Source organism: Canis lupus, chromosome 12 (genome assembly GCF_048164855.1).
Source record: "Canis lupus baileyi chromosome 12, mCanLup2.hap1, whole genome shotgun sequence".
NCBI classification, from domain to species: domain Eukaryota; kingdom Metazoa; phylum Chordata; class Mammalia; order Carnivora; family Canidae; genus Canis; species Canis lupus.
Genome location: NC_132849.1, coordinates 35385532 through 35411958, shown reverse-complemented (window position 1 = coordinate 35411958; position 26427 = coordinate 35385532). Strand labels below are relative to the sequence as shown.

At 37.7% G+C, this 26427-nt stretch overlaps 2 protein-coding genes across 13 annotated transcripts; one reads left to right on the top strand and one right to left on the bottom strand.

The window, feature by feature from the left end:
• The first annotated feature begins 1675 nt into the window (after positions 1 to 1675).
• On the top strand, positions 1676 to 23694 carry CEBPZOS (CEBPZ opposite strand). Of its 11 annotated transcripts, none has more exons than XM_072770535.1 (6): positions 1676 to 1742; positions 5333 to 5448; positions 6584 to 6628; positions 7200 to 7284; positions 16508 to 16551; positions 19369 to 23694. In XM_072770535.1, the coding sequence occupies exons 2-4, from the start codon at positions 5334 to 5336 to the stop codon at positions 7280 to 7282; spliced, it is 243 nt and encodes an 80-aa protein (XP_072626636.1). In that variant the 5' UTR covers positions 1676 to 1742; position 5333; the 3' UTR covers positions 7283 to 7284; positions 16508 to 16551; positions 19369 to 23694. The 11 variants fall into 11 exon arrangements, with proteins under 11 accessions (XP_072626636.1, XP_072626635.1, XP_072626631.1 ...); XM_072770527.1 differs by lacking the exon at positions 1676 to 1742 and adding an exon at positions 2292 to 2535 and having other exon boundaries at positions 5302 to 5448; XM_072770534.1 differs by lacking the exon at positions 16508 to 16551.
• CEBPZ (CCAAT enhancer binding protein zeta) lies at positions 7009 to 26410 on the bottom strand. 2 transcript variants are annotated; one of them, XM_072770506.1, is made up of 16 exons: positions 26194 to 26410; positions 22291 to 23783; positions 19324 to 19555; positions 18572 to 18755; positions 17166 to 17254; positions 15331 to 15384; positions 14697 to 14799; positions 14524 to 14592; positions 13089 to 13155; positions 11914 to 12014; positions 11132 to 11189; positions 10643 to 10836; positions 9990 to 10079; positions 8436 to 8497; positions 8278 to 8359; positions 7009 to 7463 (listed from the first exon to the last, which is right to left on the bottom strand). In XM_072770506.1, the coding sequence occupies exons 1-16, from the start codon at positions 26347 to 26349 to the stop codon at positions 7324 to 7326; spliced, it is 3174 nt and encodes a 1057-aa protein (XP_072626607.1). In that variant the 5' UTR covers positions 26350 to 26410; the 3' UTR covers positions 7009 to 7323. The 2 variants fall into 2 exon arrangements, with proteins under 2 accessions (XP_072626607.1, XP_072626609.1); XM_072770508.1 differs by lacking the exon at positions 26194 to 26410 and adding an exon at positions 25413 to 25799.
• Positions 26411 to 26427: the final 17 nt, after the last annotated feature.

Below are 26427 nucleotides of genomic sequence, written 5' to 3'. Positions count from 1 at the left end.
AAACTGGTTTCCTGGGCAGCCTTGGTGGCGCAGCGGTTGAGCGCCGCCTGCAGCCTGGGGTGTGATCCTGGGGACCCTGGATTGAGTCCCGGAGTCCCACATTGGGCTCCCTGCATGGAGCCTGCTTCTCCCTCTGCCTGTCCTCTGCCCCTCTCTCTCTGTGTGTCTCTATGAGTAAATAAATAAAATCTTAAAAAAAAAAAAAAAAAAAAAAACCTGGCTTCCTGGGACATCTGGGTGGCTCAGCTGCCTTTGGCTCAGGGCATGATCTGGGGATCTGGGATCGAGTCCTACATTGGGCTCCTGCTTCTCCCTCTGCCTGTGTCTCTGCCTCTATCTCTCTCTGTGTCTCTCATGAATAAATAAAGTCTTAAAAAAAACTGGCTTCCTTCTTTATTTTTTTAATATTTTATTTATTTATTTGTTTATTTATTTATTTATTCATGAGAGACACACACACAGAGAGAGAGAGAGAGAGAGAGGCAGAGACACAGGCAGAGGGAGAAGCAGGCTCCATGCAGGGAGCCTGATGTGGGACTTGATCCAGGGTCTTTAGGATCAGGCCCTGGGCTGAAGGCAGCGCTAAACTGCTGAGCCACCCGGGCTGCCCTGGCTTCCTTCTTTAGAAGTTGAACACCAGGAAGTCAGGAATGAAGTCTTAGTGGATGCTGGAAACATTTGGGGTCCAGGGCAGTTTATCTGGTGACACTTTGGCATCCTAGGCTGGGGGTGATGGAGAACCACTCCACTCCAGCACTAGGCAACTGGCAAGCGGGATTCCTACCCCCATTGCCCTTGTCTCAGGGACAAGGCTGCCAGAGGCTGCAGTTTTCCACTGCTCTGTGTCCTGTGGCCATCTGAAGGGAAGGCTGGGTCATCACCAAGTTCCTGGGCCTCTCTTTTCTAGTAGGTGCCTTTTGGTAGTAGGAGCAGTGGGTCATCTATCTCTGCAAACTCTTGTCAGGTGATTGAAAGAGCTTTATTTTGAGGATCCCAGACCAGTTGCTCTCTTTCTGTGGTAGAATGGAGAGCAGACTTCCCAGGTACTTACTAATGAAGAGATCCCTGCTGCCCTTGCTCTTATGACCACTACAGAAGACTAGGACTTTTTGGCCAACTTCTGTGCCTTGGGGATGACCAAGCAAGGGAAACTTCCTTCTGGCCACTTGCATCCCTTTGCTAGAGTTAGCAAATCAGAATCACACTGAGAATGTACAGCCTCCCCAAAGAGCCTTTGGGCTGCGTGCTGGAGACTCTCGGAGGAGGATGAACAGGACTTCCGAACTGGGGAGCTTGAGCATTTGCATTCTAGGGTTAGGGCTGGGGCAGGTTAGTTGCCCCTGCCTAGTGAAGCAGGTCTGCATTTCTAACAAATTCCCAGGTGATGACCATATTGCTGATTCTTGGAGACTATCACACTTTGCAGAGTGCAGAAACATAACTGAGCACAGGGTTTTCGAGTCAGCGTCCTAAGTTCAAATCCAATTTTGTCTCTTGCTAGCTCTGTGACTGTGGGCAGGGTAAAACTCCTGCCTTCTCTGTAAAATGAGACACTCACAGCACCAATTATGACACAGGGGTTTTGTAAGGATTAAATTAGGGGACATAGTCCTCAGTCTTTCTTATCGCTCGGAGTCCTAGAGCGCGCTAAGAAGTAATTACGGTAAGGGGCGGGGCCAACGCCAGGGGGCGGAGCTTTGCCAACTCTCGCGCACGCGCAGTCCAGTGTGCGGGCGCCTCAGGTAAGAGTAGTGGCTTTGGCTGGGTTCCCCGACTCGGGCTCTCCAGGGCGCAGGGTGGGGCGGGGGTTTTGGGGGCGCCTCGCTATAGTTCTGGAGTCATACGGAGGAAATTTGGATGTCGCTCTACCCATTCAGCGGGAGGTCGCTGGGCAGGCTCAAGTGTTTCCGGGTCGCGTGGCGACCTTGTCGCGGTGGCCGGCGGTGCGGCCTGCGCTGCCCGCGCGAGTTGGCTGCAGGCGGGCGGGGGAGCTCCAGGGGCCACCGGGGGGTGGGGAAGAGCTGGGGGCTGCGAGCGCCTGAGGATCGTGGGTGGCAGGCAGGCCTCGGTTCTGGAACGTGGGACCCGGAAAAAGTGCTTTAGCCAAGGAAACCCAGGGATGCTGAGGAAGCTTGCTCTCCGACGGCTGGAGTGCGAGAGACCCTCCTGTTTTGAGGCCGAGCCGCGGATTTCCCGCTGTAGTGCGCGGAGGAGCCGTTTTCAGACGCCAGCATCGCACATTTGTTTTAAGCTTGTGGACCCTAGATCAGCTGCTCAGCCCAGTGTGATGTGAACTGCATGACCCACAGCCTTGCTTTTCTACAGGCCCATTTGCGGACTGCTTTATTTTATTTGACTTATTTATTTATAAGGATTTTATTCATTTATTCATGAGAGACACACAGAGAGAGAGACATAGGCAGAGGGAGAAGGAGAAGCAGGCTCCCTGTCGGGGAGCCCGATGCGGGACTCGATCCCAGGCCCCCAGGTCACGAGCTGAGCCAAAGGCAGATGCTCAACCACTGAGCCACCCAGGTGCTTTTTCTTTTCTTTTTCTTTTCTTTTCTTTTCTTTTCTTTTCTTTTCTTTTCTTTTCTTTTCTTTTCTTTTCTTTTTTTCTTTTCTTTTCTTTTCTATTTTCTTTCTTTTTTCTTTTTTTTCTTTTCTTTCTTTTCTTCCTTTCCTTTCCTTTACTTTTCCTTCCTTCCTTCCTTCCTTCCTTCCTTCCTTCCTTCCTTCCTTCCTTCCCTTTCTTTCCTTCCTTCCCTTTCTTAATTAATTGATTAAAAGTATGCTCCACCCCGAATCTGGGGCTTGAACTCAGGGCCTTGAGAGCAAGACCTGAGATCAAAAGTCTGTGGCCCCACAGACTGACCACCCAGGCCCCCAGAGGGCTGCATTATTTTAAACTTCATCTAAGCTCCATCCTTCTCCAAAATCTTGTCTAATCTTGTTTTCTCTCCCAGTTAGTAACCTGAGTTTGCCATGGACAGGTATACCTTTGGTGGTCTTTTTTTTTTTTTTTTTAAAGATTTTATTTATTTATTCATGATAGTCACAGACAGAGAGAGAGGCAGAGACCCAGGCAGAGGGAGAAGCAGGCTCCATGCAGGGAGCCCGACTCGGGACTCGATTCCGGGTCTCCAGGATCCCGCCCTGATTCCGGGTCTCCAGGATCCCGCCCTGAGCCAAAGGCAGGCGCCAAACCACTGCGCCACCCAGGGATCCCTGGTGGTCTTTATCAACCAGGCTTTATCAATCATTATAAACATCTTTCCTGAAGCTGAGGGACTTGTAAAATGTGTGTGTGTGTGTGTGTGTGTGTGTGTGTGTGTGTGTGTATATATATATATTTATATATATTTGCAGTGTTATTTGTATTTATTTTTTGAACCCTTAACCTCACCTTTTCCCATCAAAACAAAACCAAATTTCATTTGGATTCCTTACACTGCGGATATTGCTGCAGGCAAGCTTTCTTTATAATTAAAAAAAAATTTTTTTTCACCCATTGCATATTAAAAATTGCACTGAGAGGTCCCTGTACTAATGACTTCCTTCCTGTCAGGTACAGCATTGTAAACACTAAAGCAGTTCTCCCTTCCCACTCACCTGCCTTTCTGTTTTATGTAAATTCTTTAACTTTCCCTGCTTCGTTTTTTTTTTTAAGATAAGAATACTAAAGTTTTAATCTTTTAGTCCCCAGGGTGATCACATTATCAAAATGAGGGAAGGGAATTTTGGAGGGAGGGGATACCTGGTAAAGAGATTAATAGGATAATCCTACAAAAGTAAGGTATTTAATTACCCCATTCTCAGGCATTGTGAAAAGGAGTCAAGAGGAAATGGCCATAAATGCATGACAGTGAGCAGAGAGCTGGGACTGTAGAGTATTATAGATCTTACCATCTGTGTACAGAGGGCAGAGAATAGTATGACAAAGAGCATACATTGCACAGTATCAAAATCCTGAGATTAAAGATGACTGGTTTCTCCTCTTGTTGGGGTTATAGGGAGGCAGAGTAAAAACTTGAGTTTACATTTCACATATTCGGTAAGAGTTGTATATGCTCTCTTTTTTTTTTTTTTTTAAAGCTTATTATATAGCTGTTTCCCTTGTTTAGCTTTTACTTAGAGGAGAATGAAGACTCAAACAGTTTTTATTTTTTAAAGATTTTGACAGGGAGAGAGAGAGAACACAAGGGGGAGTGGGAGAGGGAGAAGCAGATTCCCTTCTGAGCAGGGAGCCTGACATGGGGCTCCGATCTGAAGGCAGTCTCAAACAACTGAGCCATCCAGGCACCCCACAAACCCTTGTTTTGATTAGCTTTTATTTTAGTTAAAGGAAGAGAATCAAGATCTAAAGTCTAGTTTGCTACTTAATGGGTGATGGTGGTCAGTTTTCCTCTTCATGTGGACTAGGGGCCTCTTGTACAGAAATCATTTGGAGTTGCTTGCAAATGTGCAGATTACTGAGATGGCAGCCCTAGACTTGAATCAGAATCCAGGGACTGGGGAACTGCAGGTTGAGGCCCAGGAATGTGCATTTTTAACAAGCCTTTTGGATGATGTAATTAGTTTGAAAATACTGTTATGAATCCCCAAGAAAAACTTGGTTTGTTGCTCAGCGTTGTATGAGATGCTGGGGCTATAGCACATAGTTCAATATATGCTGTATAAATAAATGAAAACCTTCAGCTCTGAAACATAAAGAACCACTTATAGAATAATCTTACTTTTATCGGTTACTTATGAAGACCTTTCACATATGGTGCCCATTAGATATCTTAAATCCTAGTTCAGCTAAAAAAAAAAAAGATTTACTCTATTTCTTAATATGCTATATTCTTAGGTAAATAAAAATTTTAGTTCCATAAATTGCTAGTTCTTTTTACAGTGCTTTTTTTTTCAGTTTCATCACCTTTTTGTGCTTTTTTTGGTGTCTTTGGTTCATTGTGTGGGGGTGGAAATTGAAAACTAGGAATGTGGGGGACGCCTGGGGGGCTTGGTGGTTGAGCATCTGCCTTTGCCTCAGGTCGTGATCCTGGGGTCCTGGGATGAGTCCCTCATCAGGCTCCCTGTGGGAAGCCTGCTTCTCTCTCTGCCCATGCATCTACCTCTCTCTCATAAATAAATTCTTAAAAAAAAAAAAAAAAAAGAAAGAAAATTAGGAATGTGGGACATAGCAAATAAGCATATGGTAACTTTGGGGTTTTATTCCTAAATCACTCAGATTGTAGGAATGAATTGGAATTATTTTTGTGGAAGTGGTATTAATCAAGTTTGTGTATGCTCATTCAGGTTTACCTGTATTTGTTACTGTTAAACTTAGGATGGCTCGCATTATGGAACCACTGGCAAAGAAGATCTTTAAAGGAGTTTTAGTAGTTGAGCTCTTGGGCGTTTTTGGAGCCTATTTTTTGTTTAATAGGATGAACACAAGCCAAGGTAATCCTAATTCAGAAGTTAATGTTTTCTACAGGGGTATGCAGTTTGCTAATGCATTGAGGTCTAAACAGCATTTTTAGAGAAATTGCTTCTTCAATGTATTAGACATTTTTATGGGCCCAAGAAGAAACTCGGTGTTATTGTGGATTTAATGACTTTTCTCCCTAAATAATGTGATTTGTTTGTAGACTAGGGAAAATGCGGCACATTTCTATGGATTTTACTAGTGGGGGGCACAGAGCAAGTGACTGGTCTGGCTTCATTTGGGAACACAGGTGGAAGAAATTCAGCCTGCTTATAGCTCATTGTTTGGTAGACTGAGAGGTAGAGCGTAGCTGAACTGTCAAGGCTGTCAGGAGTTCCTCCCATTACCAATACTGGGTACTAAAAACCTTTCCCGTGTCACTGGCTATCGCTGAAAATGCTAGGACACATTCTGGGGGAAATTTTGTGTTAGAGCTCTCAACTTTTAAAACAAGGGGGTGCTTTCTTTTTCCCTAAAGCAGGGACGAGTAGTCCTGGGAGTGGTGGCCATCTTTGAAACTTGTCATTTGTCCTAGTATTTACTGGAACACTGCTCCAGGATGCTAGTGGATGTAAGCATCCTGTAAGGATCCTGAAAAGTCATTAAGTCCACAATAATTAACACCGAGTTTTTTTTGTACCTTGTAAGGATACAAAAGAAAACATACTAACAGTATATAAAAACAAAAACAGTATATAAAAGCAAATTAAAGTTTCTAATTCTGTAAACTATTGTTTTTACGGATTCCATTGTACTTTGCTATGGAATTAGAAATCGAGCCTACTCCATTTGTGAAGCTGATCTCAAATTTCAGTTACATAAGGGAGTTATACATTAATACTGAAAATTTGCTTTTCTAAATAAATTGCATCATATATACAGGTTAAATTTGAAAAGTCCAAAATAACTGTGGGGGGCGACATGTAAGGCAAGTGCAACTTACACCTGTCCCAAAGGATAGTTTCTGATCACCAGAAGGAGCTTAAATCTCTCTTCTATAGGATTCCTATCTTATAGACTAGACCCTAAAGCTAGTATTGAGTTATGGCTCCATGTTTTAATATAATAAATGTCTAGTCATGTCTAATTTTAAGACTTTTTTTTGGTCAGATTTCAGGCAAACAATGAGCAAGAAATTTCCCTTCATCTTGGAAGGTATGTTTTTCCTTAAGAGTATAAAACGACATTTTCAGGTACCCTTTAAATTAAGCAATTTCTTTATGACCAAATAAGGATTAAAGTTGTGATGTCAACTTCCAAGAGAAATTACTATTTATTCCTATTTCAGCTCCTCTGAAAATATGAAAATTCTCATTTGGAGATGAGTAGTTACCAGTGTTTAAAAACTTTGGAATGAAACATATCCGTGGTGATGATGGAATCAAACCACAGCCTCAAACTTCAAAGTGACATTGGTTTGCTAATTTCTTGGAGCTGTTTCTTTCTCTGTCCGGTAGTGGTTATAATGCCCACCTTATGAATCGTCAAGATTAAATAAGATAACATCATATAGTCACTTAGCACAATATCTGGTATAAGGTAATGCTTAATAGTGTTTATTACAATGATTAGTACAGATGCTAGACGGCTCGTACATGAAATATATATTCTGTCTGTTTTTCATTTTACTATGTAGAAATAAGGAAAAGAGGTTTGATTTCTCTTAATATAGTTTAATTTTAACACTTTTACATGATTTTCTAATGACAGCTATATTTATTTTTAGTTTATTACAAATCCATTGAACAGTCTGGAATGTATGAAGTCCGAGAGCAAGATCAAGAAAAATGGCTGAATAGCAAAAATTAGGAGTAAGTACAATTTTAATTCATAATTTATTTAGAAAACAGTCATTTTCTTTGCTTTTTAATTTTTTGAGTGGTTTTTGGCCTCTTCTTTTTGAAATTTTTCTTTTTCTTGATGATACTTTTTACGTCTCTGTTATGTAGCCAATCATCACGTTCAGCCTCCCATCTAAGCTGTTTGAGACCTTTGTGGGGGAGAAGAAAGATGAGCACACCACATGGTAGACTCCTGGCCCCACAGAACAAAACAGGAGCTTCTGGTCTGCCATGGCTTACAGTCATTTCCCATCCACTGTACAAATCCCTTACTTTTGTTTTCCTTTGGCATTTATTGTTAAAGATTAGTTTTGACAAATAAAAGACTAGGATAAGAAAGGAACAAATGCTCTAAAGATTTTATTTCTTCTGAACACTTTTACTGACAAAAAACAAAAGCCAGTATCTATATCAGAAATAATTAAAATGTCTATAAAGTACTCATAATAAAGTTACTTAGCAAACTCATATAAAAACAGCCTGCCTCAAAAAAAACAAAAACAAAAACAAAAAAAAAACAGCCTGCCTCCCTAAAAAAACTAAAGTAAATACAGTCTTTATTGCTATAGTCTAAATGCCTCTTAATCCTACATGTCCCCCAGACAGAGATGAAAAAGCTATTCCTTCCACATTGTAAGGAAAAGGAACCATCTTACTCATCCTTACTAAAAATGGTCCTCCAAAAATATTTACATCTTCGTAAGTTCTAAGTTCAGGCCACTTAAAAACTTCCATAAAAAATTCAAGTTCCTTGGAGTGCCTGGTGGCTCAGCTGGTTAAGTGTCTGACTCTTGATTTCAGTTCAGGTCATGATTTCAGGATTGTGGAATGCAGCCATATGTTGGGCTCTGTGCTCAGTGGGAAGTCTGTTGGAGAGTGTCTGTCTTCCTCTCCTGTGCCACTGCCTCCCCCCAAGTAAGTAAGTAAATCTTAAAAAAAAAAAAAAAATTTCAAGTTACTTACTTGCATTATCTTTGTTAGCCATGGCATTCATGCCAATGTTATCAAACTTGGATCCCATATTTTCATCCAATAGGTGGCCAAACTTAAAAAGAGACACATTTATTAGAAAACTCAAAACAATGTGGAATAGCTAACTTCTTAAAGCAGATTAGCCTTACCTCTTCAGCAGATACAAATAGACTGGAGTCACTGAAATTTCCTTTCTTTTTTTTTCTTGGTCCTAAAAAAAAGTATAAGCCTAGTTTACTAAACTGTAAATCCAGTAATTTTGGAAAAATACACATCTTTTTTTTAAATTGAAGTACACTTGACACACAATGTTACATTAGTTTCAGGTGTACAATATAATGATTGAACAATTAACATGGGTTTGTTATAAAAAAGTTGTATTTGGGTTAAAATACACAATTATAATGATCTTTTAGCATCATTAAATAGCTGGCATTTAAAAACAAATTTAAGGGGCAGCCCCGGTGGTGCAGTGGTTTAGCGCCGCCTGCAGCGCAGGGCGTGATCTGGAGACCCTGGATCAAGTCCCACGTCAGGTTCTCTGCATGGAGCCTGCTTCTCCCTCTGCCTGTGTCTCTGCCTCTCTCTCTCTCTCTCTCTCTCTCTCTCTGCATCTCTATGAATAAATAAATAAAATCTTAAAAAATAAATAAATAAATACAAATAAAAAATAAAAACAAATTTAATAGTCTATAGTATTTTTTTAAAAATTCCTAAGAGAATTGTTTAGATGACAGTAGTGTCTCTTCCTGCCTGCCTTTCAGATTTGACCACTGATCAAGGTTTACCCTATTTCACAGTATCAGGCAAGACAGATTACAAAGTTGACATGGATGAATTCTGGGATATATAAGGCAAACTGTAAATTCTAATTAAGTCAAAAGTTTTCTTTGGTCTGTGAGAAAACTGATGGAAAGTATTTTTTTAGGATATAAATGAAATTTTGCTTATACTTCTCAAAGTGGTTCTCCTTAAAAAAACTCAACCTGTAATTCTGAACATACAAACATTTCAAAATAAACTAAGACTTATTTTAATATTAAATGTTAATTTACACATTTAAAATCACATTTTCTAAAAATGTATTAACTAAAAATACTGCTTTTACCCATTTTCACTTTTAAAATTCATCATAAAGTTCAGCTGTTTTTAAGTGTATAATTCAGTATGTTTTAGTAAATTTACAGAGTTGTTCAACTATCATCACATTGCAATTTTAGAACATTTCCATCAACCCCAAAAGATACCTTGGGCATTTGCAGTCTTGTGCCCTCTCCCCAAGACAGCTTTGCCTTTTCTGGCTAGTTCATGTAAGTGGAATCATATGATAGGTGGTCGTCTTTATCTGGCTTCTTTCACCTAGCATAACATTTCTGAAGCTCCTCCATATTATAGCATGTATCAGTACCTCATTACATTTTATTGGTGCATAATATTTCATTATATATTCATCAGTCAACAGATATTTGGGTTATTCCCACTTTTTGGCTATTAATAATAGTGCTGCTATGCACAATCATGTAAAGTATTTGCATGGATACCATGCAAACTTTCACATGTTAAAAATAGAGGAAACTTATCTATTATAAAAGCAAACATGAAATTATACTCCCCAATTTAGAAAATTTCCCAAAATGATAATGATCAGCAACTTTCACATAGCCACTACCTAAGTTTAAGAGAGACTAGATGCATTTTCTTACCTTGAAATGATCCAGCAAAGTCAAAATCATTTGTACCTTTCCTCTTGTTTCTCTTTGTACTGATTTTGGAGCTGACTTCATCATCAAGTTCTATTCCAAAAAACAAAATGAAAACCCATGCTACTAAGCAATTTCAAAAACAAAAGAACTGCCACAGAGCTAAGATGGAATGATGAAACTTTAACTTTTAGAAATAATTACTATTCTAACAAAAAAAGGGTAACAGCTCAACAGGTATTGTACAGAGTCTAATTGTTGATTATGGTAAAAGCTCAAAACTGATGAGCTTTGAGTGATGCCTGGGTGGCTCAGCGGTTGAGAGTCTCAGGGCGTGATGAGGGAGTGCCAAGATTGAGTCCCACATTGGGCTTCTCCCTCTGCCTGTGTCTCTGCCTCTCTCTGTGTCTCTTGTGAATAAATAAAATCTTAAGGAAAAAAAACCCCCAAACTCAAAATTCAACCTCTTTTGGATTCAAATAAGAGAAGGAAAAAGTCCTATATAAATTTCTGGCCAATCTGATTATTAATTTGAATACAAAGTAATATTTTTAAAAATGCTACAACAGAAAAGCTAGCCTACCCTGAGGAAAAAGGAAATATACTTTAGCTTTGTATTTCAAAAATGCTTTAACTTGGAAAAAAAAAATGCTTACTTGGAATGCCCTCACTTTCATCATCCAACACATCCATGAATGTTCCTCCATCTTCACCAATTTCAGTAAATTCTTCATTCATACTTCCTAAAGAAACTTCATCATCATCCAAATTATCAAGGTCATCATCACTGCCTTCTAAATCTTCATCTTCTGGGTCTTCCTTAGCACCTTTTTTTTCCTTTTTCATGTTGCTGAAGAAAAACAACAACTTGTAGTACAGAACATTGTTTTCTAAAGTGCTTTTTGGTTTTTGGTGATCAGCAGGATACTAGGCTATTAACAGAGTTAATAGACAGCCCAGAACCTCTGATATATTATCATGCATTATAAAGGTCTAAAATGAAAGTACTATACCCATTTCCCAAGCTTTTTTCAAGAAATTTCTCCTACACATCAGAGTCCTGTATTCTGCTGTTCTGAGGAAAGCGCTTTGGGAAATGCTGAGAAAATAGTTTCTTAAAAACAAGATTGAAAAAAGCATTTTACCTAGCAAAATCAAGGTCATCTGTTCCAGAGGTAAAGCAATTATCATCTTCAAATGTGTCTGTCAGAGGACAATATACAATTTGTCAGATATACCAAGTAACAATGAAATTTAACAGTCATGATTCCATTTACACCAAAATGATATAAATCTGACTACTGCTGTGTTTTATTAATCTACATAAATCTGTGAATATACTGACCGTAATTAAATTCTCAAACTAAAATGGATTCCAGTTAATTTCAGCTTCTTTCTACAACACTTTTATGGAAAGAGAGTAAATATCAAAATGGTATTTAGCAACTGCAGTCCTTTTAAATGCTTATTTTTAGTAAATATAATACAAGTGCAAAAACTCAAACTCAATTTCTAATTTCATGTTTTTTTGTTTCGGTCTAAATACAGATTAACATTTTAACTCTGTGGATCATAAAGATAAAACAGATGAAATAGCAGACTACTGTTACCAACAGTGTAAGGAAATTAGGAATGGTTTCTCTTCTTTCAGAGATTAGGCCTTAATAATGAATATATACCATGTAAATACAAATTTATTTTTACCATGAACTGTCCACACACAATCATAAATCTTTCTTGATCAACTGTGGGTGAACTACTATATGCCACCAAAATAGTTTTTAATCCTCCAGCATCATCTGCATGGTATTCTTAGCTAAATGATTTTCTAAAACTAACATCACTCCTTCCACTAATATTCCATGGTCCTATAAGTAAACAGAAATAGATTATTTTACACACTGAACAGTCAATAAAAACAAATTACCAATCATCTTTTCAAACTCATCATCATCCACATCTTCTATACTTTCTTCATCTGCATTTCGTTTTTGTTTCTCTTTAACAGTAGCAACTTTTTTATAATACCTGAAACAAAATGCATGTTATATATTGGATATTTCTTTTAAAAATTTTAAGATTTTACCTTATTTATATTTAAAGAGAGAGAGAGCACGCACATATCCTGGCAGGGGGGCAGAAGGAGAGGAAGAGAGAATCTCCAGCAGACTCCTTGCCGAGCATGGAACCTGATGTAGGACTCAATCTCACAACACCAAGATCAGAAGTTGGTGATGAAACCAAGAGTCAAGACACTCAACTGACTGAGCCACCTAGGTGCCCCCTATTTGATAACTCTATTAAAGGGCCTATTTTACTGTAATCAAAGCACCTATGACCAGTGACACGGGGAAGTGTAAAAAACTGTTAGCACAGTTGGATATTAGTAACTAAAATCTTTATTTATTATAAACAAAAGTTCAATAGCAACTTCTGAATGGGAAGTATAACTTTCAAAGATTTAGGATTTAATTCTTCATAAAAACACTTCAACTCAATTAAATGACATAGTAAAAGATTGTTTTAGTGTCAACACTAATGATCTAAGTGTTAAAAATAAGACCAAAATGTGGCTCTAGATAACATCTAATCACATAATTTTATCAGATTTATTGCCTGTAAGACAATTACTATTTAAAAAAAATAAGATTCAGCTTCACAAAGCATCACAAAATAAAACTTAACCTACATTATTAAAAACACTCACAAATTGACTAGTTTTAAGTTTCACTTAGATATCTTGAAATTATCAAACCAAATGATTTATAAATTCCTTCTACAAAAACAAAAAAAGAAACAACCCCCCCCCCCCCCCCAAGAAAGATTTTATTTATGTATTAGAGAGACAGCAAGTGAGCATGAGCTGGGAGGTAGAGGGAGAAGCAGCAGACTTCCGCTGAACAGGGAGCCCAATGTAGGGCTTGATCCCAGGACCCTGAGATCATGACCTGCGCTACCGGGCACCTTAACTGACATATCTTTAGATCTTTTCAAGACAGATCTATGTTAATGAAGCATTTTATAGTATCTAAAAATTAACACTTTTCCTTAAAAATTTAAATTTTAATAGTTCCCCAAATGAAACTGCATTAAGTATATTACCTGTAGAAAAATAGTTCATCCACTGGTATTTGGCTTTCTTCTTTTGCAAGGAACTCCTTACTGTTCACTAGGAAAATAGATTAAGATAAAGATTTTATTAAGATTTTATTAAAATAGTCCTTTTTATGTTATTCAAGTTCTTAAGATTACACACAGCGTATCTACAATTCTAAAGTCTCAAAAATGTAAGGAAGGTAGACATAAGGGGGGGATCTTCTAGTGCAAAGGACAGTCTCTGGAGAAGTCTGAGTGCAGGAGACCCAACATTTAAAACTGTTGGCTGCAAGGACATATGTAGCCGTCAGTGTATCACAGTGGAAGAACATGGTTCTCTCACTGTCCTCCAACTGCATCCATGATCCCAATTTTAAGAGGAATAAAATTAAAGAGTTCTCTTAATAATCAGCTTTAAACTTATCATCTTCATCTCAGGAAAAAAAAACAGTAATGCCTGCTACTCCAGAATAGGAAGTAAAGGTAAACAGAATTGTCTATAATTTTACTTAATGCTAATGAAAACTAAGGAACAAGAACAAGGAACTACAGGAATATTAGTTTTCTCTCTTCACAATAAAAATTTCTAACTCATCTTGATTAAAAGTGGATTTGGCTTCTAAATTCTATTAACTTTGGTTGAGTCTCTGGATCTCTGTAAAATAAACCAGTTGGAAATTAAATGGTTTATAAGGTACAAATTAACCCTAGTCTCTGAACAGAAAGCAACTGTGATTTATTATATAAAAAGATGTTTGCTTGAATGCAGAAAAGAGTCAGATCCACAAGATGGGTACCCAGTACCCATAGAAGGTTATCAACCAATTTAAAATGATGCGGTGACAAAACCAATTGAGTTTTCTGCTGAACCCATATTAGAAAGCTTTTTAAAATGGTTTTTAACTGTAGGGAGTGCCTGGGTGGCTCAGTTGGTTGAGCACTGGACTACTGGTTTCAGCTCAGATTGTGATCTTAGGGTTGTAGAATCAAGCCCCTTTGTCAAGCTCTGTGATCAGCAGGGAGTCGGCTTGAGATTCTCTCTTCCTCTGCCCCTCCCCCCTGCTCATGTACTCTTCTTTTTCAAATAAATAAAAATGGTCTTTAACTGTAAAAGATAGTTATGTATGTGTGTGGGGGGTCACAAATAATGCTATAAATGATATAAAAATGGCTAATTATTGAAGTTGTGTGACAGTTACAGGGGAGTTCATTATACTGCATATTTTGGATAGGTTTGAAACCTGTAATAAAGTTTAAAAAAAAAAAAAGTCCCAGACACACACAATAAACTTAAGAACGTATATACATTTTTGGGAACAAAAGATGGATAATGTCTCTGGTGCTTAGGTTTATTCTGATAAAACGGAGCAAAGAGTAACACAATTTATGTGTTAGACTTGTACTATCTTGTCAGTTTCAACCATTCAGGCTTTATACTTACCAGCAAGACTACGAATATCCTTCATAAAATTTTTTCTTTTTGGCTGCATCACAACACTATCTGTGTTTTCTGAAATGCAAAAATCAAGGCAATGTAGTGTAAAACCTAATTGTATGCTTATTTTATTTAATAAATATCAATAGTGAAAACCAAATAATTAAATAGAAGCATACCTTTGCCTTTATGTGGCTTTGGATTTCGGTATACAAATCGATCTAAGAATCTCATTAATGTGAAATCTTGGAGTGGGTCTCCTGAATATTGAATATAATTTCCCTGAAAGGTGGAGGCGGGGAGGATTAAGAACTTAAATTATATATATGCATCCAAATAAGAAAATAAAGGAAAAACACCATCTACTACAATGCATTAAAGGCACAAATATGCCTTACATGACCCTTCAAATATCCATCTCATCCCTCTTTACTTGAAGAATTAAACACACACACAAATAAATATTTTATGATGTGCTATTGAATTTACGGATAAACAATATTAACACTGTAGGTCATCTATTAACCAGGAAGCAAACACAGCAAATGGGAAAGGGGAGGACAGTCTTTCTTCAGGAGAAAAGCCAGAATGTAGTAACTGTTGCAATAATCTAGTATCCTGTATTGCTATTCACCACACAGTGGGAAGAATTGTCTGCTGCACTGTATTAAGTCACTGATCCTTTTCCTTTTCCACAGCAGAAAACGTTTATGATTCTTTGTGGTAGATAGAAAATACTGTATGGCCAATTATTGATTATCGAAAACTGGATTCGTTTTCTTTTTTCTTGACTTTAAAATATTTTCGACTTACCTGAAGGATAGTCTTTGCAAAAAGGGCCACAGAAGGATGAAAATGCTCAGACAGCTAAAAAAAAAAAAAAAATTAAAAAAAAATTGTGAGGAAACTCAACTCTTACTACACCTGTAAATCCAAAGAACTGAAACTTAAGCCAATATATTAGATAAGAGTGATTCTCAAAATTTTGGTCTCAGGAGTGCTTTATATAGTTAAAGTCAAGGACCTCAAGAGCTTCCTTAGTTTCAGGGGGATATACCTATTGATATTTACCTTATTAGAAATTACAATATGTCTTATGAAAACTAAGTTTTTCAGAACAAATAAGCATTAGTGAGAAGAGTAAAATTATTTCAGTTTTATAAATCTACTTAATGTTTGAATTAATAGAAGACAGTGGATTCTCCTGTGCTTCTGTATTCCATGTTATTTTTTAATTGAATTATGATGACAATCTTGCCTGACAGGTATATAAAATTGGAAATAGGAAAATTAACTTATAGTCTTTCACATAATTGTGGATTTTCTTCTTTGATACTACTCCCAAAACTGAAGATTAGCTGTAATATGGAATCTGAAACTATTATCAAACAGCTTTTGCTACTTGCTACTTAAAATTAATTGGTCTACTTTGACTAAGACTTTTTGTAACACCGTGCATTAGTCATTTGGAAAATACCGATTCAGTGAGTTATGCAGTTCTTCCACACATTGGTAACGTTATCACAAAAATCACTTTGTTAGTATCACCACTGATTTTATCAGAAAAGTTTTACATATTGAGGAAGTGTCAAGTTCAAAGTGGTGGTAACCAGATTTCTAAACTTTTCTTTTGCTTAAAAGCTTGAATTTTATCACTAACAACAAATACTGTCAGCGGTTTTGCTTGAAATAACAGATTCACTTTCAAGAAAATGTCTCCCGAATACCCAAATCTGAAAAACCAGTCTCTCGGTCAACCAGTCTTTTATTAAAAAAAGCAGCTAGTTGAGTTTACAACAAACTATATAGGTACTTTTTCTAAGACATGAGACAAACTCATACTTAGGTATGCATAAGTATGTTATGGATTCTTGCTGTATATGAACACAGATTATGAAAAAGACATGTACTTTAGGGTCAAGATAATCACTAATTTTTCCTGTTTCATCAGTCTTATGTGATACTGTCTTCCGCCCTCTTCCCTCTCAAGGTACATGGCAGTAAAAAATACAATGGCCACTGTCATTGTCTGAGGTAAGGCACTAGCAGTTTTATCCATCAGTGCCAATGTAAACACAGTGACAAAGGCAAATAATGTGCCCTGGTATCACTATGAAAATAGCTGTGACCTTGCAGACTCATTGAAAAGATGTCAAGGATCCACAGGAATCTATGTGTTGAGATGCTTGCTTTACCAAAGGCATCACAGAAAGTTTATTGAAAATAGAAGTTCCTCTAATGCATTTAAAAGGTAACTTTATTTGCAAATAATTCTATCACAAAACTTTTCAGGGACATCTAATGCATAAAGAGAATTTACCCATTTTACAGAGCCATTATATGCAATAATTTACCTAAAACAGCAAAATTTATTTATAGCTATGTATAACATCCTTATTTTGCATACATATTATTTAAGATGTTACATGTGAATGTAGAAATGTATAAATTTAATGTTTATCAGAGGCTACAGAAATACAGGTTATAAAGGATTACAGCTGGGTGACACGCCTCAAATTGCTTCATAATGCCAATTAGCTGTTTAACTAAACTGTTAATGATTGACAAGAAAAATGGAAACTTCAAGGAGTTAAATCCATGAAAGCAAATACAAAGGACTAATGAATTAAAAGACAATTTATAATTACCTTTTTGAGTTCCCAAAGACTTGTATTTTCAGCTCCACAAAACAAAGGGTTTCTACTGAATGGATCATATGTGTTTAACTGTTTGCCACCTGAGAACAAAAAAAAAAAAATACTATTTCTCAAATGCTTTATTCCTAGCCCAAGAGTTCACTAAAACCATCACTAATGTTGTCATCAATAACATATATATGTAATAGGACTATAATTTTCAACATTCTCAGTTAGCCAGGCATCCTACCTAGGTTAAAAATTCCAAGCCCCAACGAAAATTAGATACAGTACCCAGGATAGCATGTGCTATTCAATAAACTGGCAGCAAAAGTTGCCCAAATCTGGATCAAATAGGTTATAAATGCTAAAATGGCAACTAGCCTGAAGGTGAAATGGGTCTAAATTCTTTTAGAAGTTTAAATGCACTGAATATTTGTTATTAAATTGTCCAGGAATAATTGTCTCTTGGAACAAGTTTTACATTAACTTCTTCCTGTTTTCAAAAATTCAGTATTAAAAAATTTAAAACAAAGAACTTTTAGAACACATTATAACAAACTATTTCACAATGCATATGCTCATCATCCTTCTAAAGGGTTATTCTCAGTTTACCCTTCAGGGAAACTGATGGATTCTTTTAAAAACTTTTCTGGTTGTTGGGCAGCCCGGGGTGGCTCGGCGGTTTAGTGCTGCCTTTGGCCCAGGGTGTGATCCTGGAGACCGAGGATCGAGTCCTACGTCAGGCTCCCTGCATGGAGCCTGCTTCTCCCTCTGCCTGTGTCTCTGCCCCCCCTCCCCAGGATTCTCATGAATAAATAAAATCTTAAAAAAACAAAACAAAACAAAACAAAAAACCTTTTCTGGTTGCTACCATACTTCTCTTTTATACAGGCAAACTGAAGTTTGGGGAGATGAAAAAAGTTGACCAAGTTTCCCATAATAGGTTTGAAGAAGTGGATTTAGCACATTTCTTGATCCTCAGGGTTTAGTGTGCTTTTCTTTATAGCCTCAAATGAAAAGCCTCCATTTCCAAAGGGTATTTGCTTTAATTTCCAAGACCTAATAAATTACTTTAAAATGTGATATAATCTATATTATTAATAATGAAGTGATTCACTATATTAAAAATTTACTAAATTCCTGAATATCTAATTATATAAGCTCTACTCTAAAAAAAATACACAGGACTTCTAAGATGGTTTAATATTAATTTCTATTGAGATCAAAGAGGGGGTGCCTGGCTGGCTTGGTGGGTAGAGCATGCAACCTCTTAATCTCAGGGTTATGAGTTCAACCCCATGTTGGATATAGATCACTTAAAAAACCCTAAACCTTAAAAAAAAAAAAAAATCAAAGGAGAAGCCAATTCCCACTTAAAAATTCAAGAGAACAATTTAAAGATTTAACAAACTCACCTTTTAAATTATCAAAGTGCACCCAAGAAGCAGACTCTGATTTTTTTGTTTCCATAGGACTGGGACTGTCAGACACAGTTTCTTCTGTCTCAGTTTTTTTTACTTTATCAGTTTCTTTATCTGCATTGAATTTTTCTGTGTCTTCATCATCTCCTATGTCAATAAAATTCTCTTCATCAGACTCCTAAAACAATGGTTTAATAAATCTGCATCAACTGGAAGTCTATATTCAGTTATATGAGGGAGTTTTGAAGAAGATCCACTTATGCAATAGTGGTGAAACAAAGTTCCATCAATCAAATTTATGAGAGGCACCATATTTTTTTGTAAATGTAAGAGAGTAAGTTTTGAGCCACAATTCCCTCAGACTTTGGGACTTTTTTTTTTTTTTTACATGAAAACATTCAGTCCTCAAATTTGTAACATGTTATAAATAACCCTACAAGGTAGGTGCTACTATATCCATTTCACAACTGAAGAAAGGTTTAAAAGATATACTGGCTCTATAACTATCTGTAACTAGCTCATACAATTACAGTTTAGTGTAGTACAGTTTATTATGAGTAAAGGGGTCAAGCAACATGCCCACCTAGTAACTGTACACCTGGGACTAAAATCCAGGTCTGTCCAACTCCAGGACTCACACCTGTTCATGCTTCAGAGAACTAAGCAAGTTACTGTTATTGAAGCAAAGACGAAAAATACAATATATTTCAGAAACCACTCGATTAAAAAACAGTTGTAAAATATACCGGATGATCGTCTAGCTGACTTCTTAAATTTGGTTTTGCTTTAAGGATCTCAGACACAAGATACAAAGCTCCACATATGAATGGTGGCATCTGTTCACAAGTAACTTGGAGTAACCTCTTCACAAAAGCCTTCACCCTGCGCAGCACGATGTCAGCTTTCAGAGATTTGTAGACAAGATTAAGAAACAGGGCTTGCTTAGAGCACATCATCAATCCTGGATCCAACATCTTCCTATTAAAAAAAAAACAAGATCAAATGCTTATTCATAAAATATCTCTACAACCAGCAGTAGAAGCAACTGCTAATACCTCATCTTAGTTAGGGATAACCTTCCTGTTTGTTTTAGAAGACACCTAAGATGTAAAATGGAAGTCAATGAACAAAACAGAAAAAATTATCTTGGGAAAGGTGGGAATATTACAGGAGAAGGACTTTTTTTTATGGTTTCTTTTTTCTTTTCCATGTGGTTATCCATTCTCTAGGATAATAGGAAAATTATCTCTTCCTCCTAGCTAGGAGACCAGAGGCAGCTTCCACATGATTCTAATGAGCACAAAGGTAATAGTAGAAAGCTGAATATCATAATTTAAAAATTTTATCTTTATCCTAGTTGCTGAATCCTAGGGTTGCTCTTGCCCTCCAGACATTAGGATATCTAGAATTAACACAAACCTCAGTATATGCTCATGTGAAATATTACTTATTATTCTAAACATTCCTATTAACTTTTTCATTAATACTAGAAATGTAAATATTTGACCCTGTGAAGCATTTTCATATTCTGGGCATACCCAGTTTCCCCCATTTATCAGTTCCATAATTCTAGTGATACTGAGATATCCTGTATTATTCAATCTTTGATACTCAATTTTCTGTTCACATTTAAAATTTTCAACATTTCAATCCACTTTGCAACTCATTGTTTTAAAACATTTGAGAATTTAGATAGGTGTGTCCCCACCAATTGACAGAGAACATGTTCTTAGAGTTTTTGATAAATCATATTTTTGTAAACCAAATCGGTTTTCTTTATCTTTCAAGTAATATTAGGGAAATTTTGTTTAAAATGATTCTTAAGCGACGCCTGGGTGGCTCAGTGGTTAAACGTCTGCCTTCAGCTCAGGGCGTGATCACGGAGTCCCGGGATCAAGTCCCACATCAGACTCCTTTTGGGGAGCCTGCTTCTCCCTCTGCCTATGTCTCTGCCTCTCTCTTTCTCTCTCTCATGAGTAAATAAAATCTTAAAAAAAAAAAAAGATTCTTAAAAAGATTAAGAAAAATACTATGAGGTTTGTAAGTCCTTTGAGGAAATCTGTGAGAGCTCTTGGCAAGCAATAACTTAACGAATTTAAGAATGTACTCCTCAGGGGCACCTGGGTGGCTCAGATGTTTAAGCAGCACCTGCCTTCGGCTCAGGTCATGATCCCAAAGTCCTGAGATCAGGCCCTGCAACAGGCTCCCTGTTCAGTGGGGAGTCTGCTGCTCTTGCTCTCTCAAATGAATAAACAAAATCTTGAAAAAAAAAAAGTACTCCTCAGATAGACTTGCGTTAAACACTGAGATATTAAATGGATATTAGAAAAATATTTACAAAAGATTCCAAACATTGTCCAAAAAGTTCTTATGACCATCAAAAGTTACAAAAGACCCCTAAAATTCCTAAGTCTCTACCCTTGCAGCCCTAGAACTCTTTGCAAACCAAAGAAGTATTAACTACTTAAAAAAAAAATTGTAGGCTCTTAAGAGTTATGGAAAGGACTCTGAGATTTTCTGTAGTGTACCAGTGCAATCAGCACCATGAAACATCATGAATGCCCAAAGACCGCAGACCTGGATTTACCACTTAACTTCGCATTGTCATGTCTGTGTGATTTTGCACAAATTACTGTACCTCACAGACTGGAGAACTGTTTTGAGGAACAAACTTAAGAAATTCATCTGAATAATACTACTAACAGCAGCAGCCAACACCTGCAGAACACTTACTGTACACGAGGCACCATTAGACACTTAACATAAATATGAAAATTACATGAACTCAGTAAAGTCCCAGTTCTGTCATTTTTTAGCTATGTGACCTTGGGAAGTTTTATATTGTAACAATAACCCTATAGGATAAGTGCACTCCTCTTCATTTTATGGACAAACTGGGCCACAGTAAAGTGGAATCAATCATGTTTACCAATAGGGATTGATTGATTGATTCATTTATTTATTACCAATAGGGCTTTACAGAAGATTAAGTAATCTGTCCAAAGTTACATTATCACAGCCAGGCACTGTGGCTTAGGTTCAAGATATTAATCAGTACCTTCTATTTCTCAGAAGATATATGGATATAAAATTATTAAAATGTATTAGAAAGGAATATAGAGCTTGTTGGTATACTTAAACAGTTCCGAAGTATTTAAACACTGTTCAAAATACCATCCCTCAATAGGTGTCAGGACAATTGCAAAATTCAGTGAACAAAACCTTAATCCCAGTAATTAAAAAAAAAAAAATTGCAAAAATGCAACCCTAACTCTGACTTTCCTGTTTACCATCTGTCTTCCTCAATATGAATGTAAGTGCCTCAAGAGGTGGGAATTTGTTCAGTGCTATATCCAGAGCACCTGGAAGTGTCCAGCATATAGATGGCACTCAAAAAATTCCTGTTCAATGAATTACACTACATGGTTGTGGGAAGGACAGGGGGAAGAAATATAGGACTGAGAATGAGAGTGAGAGGGAAGGAAGTGAAGGAAGCTTCAATTATATCTGCAGTTCTAATTTTTTAATATTTAAAAGACTTAGAGCAAAACATTGAATAGTTTTCCAATGGGAAAACAAAGATTAAAAGTTGGTGATTAGCAAGTTGCTGAGGAGGGCCTAAAACCAGTTTTCTAAGTCTCTTGTTCCACACAGGAGGGACATTATTATTAAATGTTATTCTCACATTCACCTACTGGAATGGTGGTACTTACCTATATAATGCTGCATAGTATCGATCTGATATCGTCTGCTGAGAATTCATTACTTGGAAAAGCAACATTAAAGCCTGTACACTGGTATTAAAATTCACAACATGCAACACTTTAAAGAGTGTGTCGACCTGCTCCTTCACTTTGTCATCAACAGTCTGGGCATAAGGGTATGCCCTATTTACTCCTGTTAAAAGGGCACTAAGCATTTTTGATTCAATATCTTTTTTCTTGATACAAGTCCGAAAAAAACAAAAATAAAGAGTAATTAACTTATTAGCTAATTCACTTTCTTCATGGGAAAGGACCATTTGGTTTAAAAAGCAAATTGCATAATATTGTGCTTTGGGGCTGATATTTGAGCGAAAGAGTAGCCTTTCTACTTCACCACATACAACTCCTTTCATATTGGGATGTTTACAAAGCAATGTCTCTAACAGATGGGAGGCTTTTGTGGCTATTCTGTTCTGAGGATCGCCCAGTTTATTTACTACCTGCACAAGAAGAGCCTTTTCTTCCTCAGGTTTGTTACAAAGAAGCTCATGAGCTACCACAAGAGCTCGAGTTTTAGTGGCTACTAAAGAATCATGACTTAAAGTTTCTAAGACCTGGACAAATTCAGCCACAAGGTGTTTCAGCTGGTGTTCAAAATACCATAATATCAGCCTTCTATCTCTTGAGTCCTTGTTGCCACTGGACAACTGCTCTAGTTTGCTGAAAGGATGCTGGCTGAAAATCCGTAGCTTCCGACTGTCTGGCAAAAGGTCTGTAATCAGTAACTCTTTGAAAGTATCCAAAGCCATGAGGCACTGCTGTTTGCTACCTTTCTTTTTAACAAGGTTCACAAGAGTTTCCACAAACTGGAGTGTGTGAATAGCATCATCCTGAATAAGAAGAATCATGGCTGCCATCCTGTCACCTAGTGTCCCTGATGACACAATTGTCTTCATCCAGGTAGCAGAAGCTCCCTTTTGATTATTTGTCTTGTTTTTGAATAAGTTGATTTCATGCTCATATAATTTCTGAGCCAAGGTTTTGTACTTGGACACAACATCCTGAGGCTGGGGTTCCAAAGAATATTCATTGCTGTACTCTAGATCATACCATTTGCCTCCAGGCTTGAGTAACAATGTCTGTCTCTCAAAAAATTCAAAGATGTCCTGTTGTTTATCTTTCTTAACTTTTGGTGTGGCACTGTTCTCAGAATGTTGTTCTGGCCTCTTCTTATTTTTTACCTTATCAAGTGATGTTCTTTCACTTTCTGCTACATTTTGCTTTTTATTATCTACTTTAGATATTGCTTCTTTTTTGCTGGCATTTTCTTTTTTTGCTGGTTCATCTTCTTCAACTAAGAAAGCTTTTGCATACTTGGCCAAACTAAGATTCTGAATAAATGCTTCCAATTCACCTTGTTGAAGGTCATCAATTGCTCCTTTTTTTCCTCCATCCACCACTTCCTCATTTTCATCCAAGGTAGCCAGCATAAGGTAATCTTGCTACATTAAAACATAAGAAAGTTAAAAATAAATTACCAATCCAACAGTTTACATAAACTTCAGAAGTTAATTTTAAATCTGCACTTTAAAATCAATTAAATTCAATTATCATGGTATTGCCTGGGCTCCCACCCTACAACCAAATAAATACTTGATGAAACAAATATTTAAATGTGAAAATAAATCTATAAAATAATAGGAGATTGCACACCATAATTAATTTCAGAGTAGAGAAAATCTAAATCTGACATAAAATGCAGGCTTTTAAAGGCAAAGATGGGTAAAATTGTCATTCTCAGAGACAGAAAACATACAAAAGTCAAAAGACAGTAAGTTTGAAAAAAAATACTGGCAACTGACATCAAAGTAATGGGATTTAATATTTAGTATGAAAGTTCCTACACATTAGTTAAGGCAGTGTCAGCTGAAAAGAAAGATCTGCAAAGGATATAAACAAATGGTTCATTAAGGGAAATTGGTTTTTTAAAAAGGTGAAAAGATGTTCAACTTCACTGACATTAGGAAAAATCCAAATTAATACCACCATGTACATCCATTTTCTAATCTGTGAGATGAACAAAGATAAAATTATGACAGGTGGTACTGCGGAGAGGATGGGAGGAAAAGGCACTTTTCTACATGGCCGATGGAAATGTAAACTAGCATAACCTCTATGGAGGACAACTTGCTACCTTCAATCAAAATACAAGACACACATCCTTTGATCCAGCAGTTCCATTTCTATCAATTTAGATTACATATATACTTACAAATGTGGGAAAAGATATACTTTAAAGGTTATTTACTGAAGCATTATTTTTAAAAGATTTATTTATTTATTAACAAGAGACAGAGAGAGAGAGAGGCAGAGACACAAGCAGGCTCCATACAGGGAGCCCAACGGTATTCCAGATCTCCAGGATCAGGCCCTGGGGCGAAGGCGGTGCTAAACCACTGAGCCATTCCAGCTGCCCTGAAGCATTATTTAAAATAGCAAGATTGACAACCTAAAGGCCCACAATAAATGGCCAGTTAGAGAAATTAAAACAATGATTTACGCAGGCATTACAAAACCAATCACACAACTTTATATATGGATATGGAAGCATTTTTTAAGACAGTAAGAAAAAATATACACAAAATATTTAAGATATAGTATGGTACCTTTTGTGTAAAAATAATGTGCGTGTTTGTTTGGAAGCTATAAAAGACATAAAAATACTTGCTTTCTGGAAGGGAAATTGCATGGCTAGAGATAAAAGTGGGAAAAAAGACTTTTCACCATATACTTTTTCCTTTTAAGATTTTATTACTTTATTCATGAGAAACACAGAGAGAGGCAGAGGTATAGGCAGAGGGAGAAGTAGGCTCCCTCCTGGGAGCCCAATGCGGGACTGGATCCTAGGACCCAGGTATCACCACCTGAGTCAAAAGCAGACGCTTAACCACTGAGCCACCCAGGTGCCCCTGCACTCCTCCTTTTTAAAAGAACTTTTTTGTAGCACGTGAAATATAACCTATTCAAAAATTAAATACAATCCAAGTACAGGGCAAACTGTGACTCTGCCCCTGTAAATTGCATTTCTCCTGACCCACACCTCTCCCCCCACTAACAATCTCAAAACTTACTAAAAAATAAGCCAAACTCTGTGACGTATTTCCTCCAAATCTTCTACTAAAGTCTTGCATCAAACTCAGAGAAAGGCCTACAATCTTCCTCCCCGACTTCACTTCTTATTACTCTCCTCTTAACTCATTCTGCCTCAGCTACGCTGACAGTTTTGTTGCTCCCAGAACAGCATGGCTCACTCCTTTCTTCACTAGTTTTCTTCTCAAACATCTCAGGGAGGAGTCCCCCGATCACCTCATTTAAAACTGTTAGACCCTTCCCACTCATCATCTTGAAAAGTTTTTCTCCATGGCACTACTCTGCATCTGATGAATCATGTACTCAAAAGTTTGGTTACTGTTTCTTTCTCTTAATGGGGATGTAAATTCCGAGACAGCAGAGGGCTTCTAAAGCGTAAACATGTGCGTCAACTCCGTACAAAAGTTAACATTCTAACAACACTGGAGTTCAGAACGCAGAAGCCACGTCAGGACCTTTCAAAAAGTTCAGTCATCACCGATCAGATGGAGTGCCCGTTACAGATCAGTGAAATAAAAGGGTCACCTACATCCTCGGAGAGACCACATCGCAAAAACGTTCGATTCCAAAAGTCTCTTCTCTTGTACAAAGCAGCGGAAAAGTGCGGGAAGCGCACAGCGCACATTTCCAAGCTGGGATCTGGGCGCAGGACGCCCACTCCCGCTCCCGCCCCCGCTCGGGGGCAACCGGGTCACTCGCCCCGCACTCGGGAGACCACTCCACGCGCCTCTGTCCCCGCGTCCGAGAGTCCGAGGCCATTACCTTGGTGCCTCCAAGCCGTAATACTTCTTCCAGAGAGAACCCATCCTCGGCTTCATCGTTATCCTCCTCGTCGTCCTCGTCGGGATCTTCCACCGCTTCCTCTCCGCACCACGGCCGCTTGGCATGGAACTCCAAAGGCTTCTTGGCGGCCGCCATTATCAGCAAAACACGCGCAGACGGCCCACAGCCTCCTTCCGTTTGGCCGAGTGACGTACTTCCTGCGGGGGCGTGTCT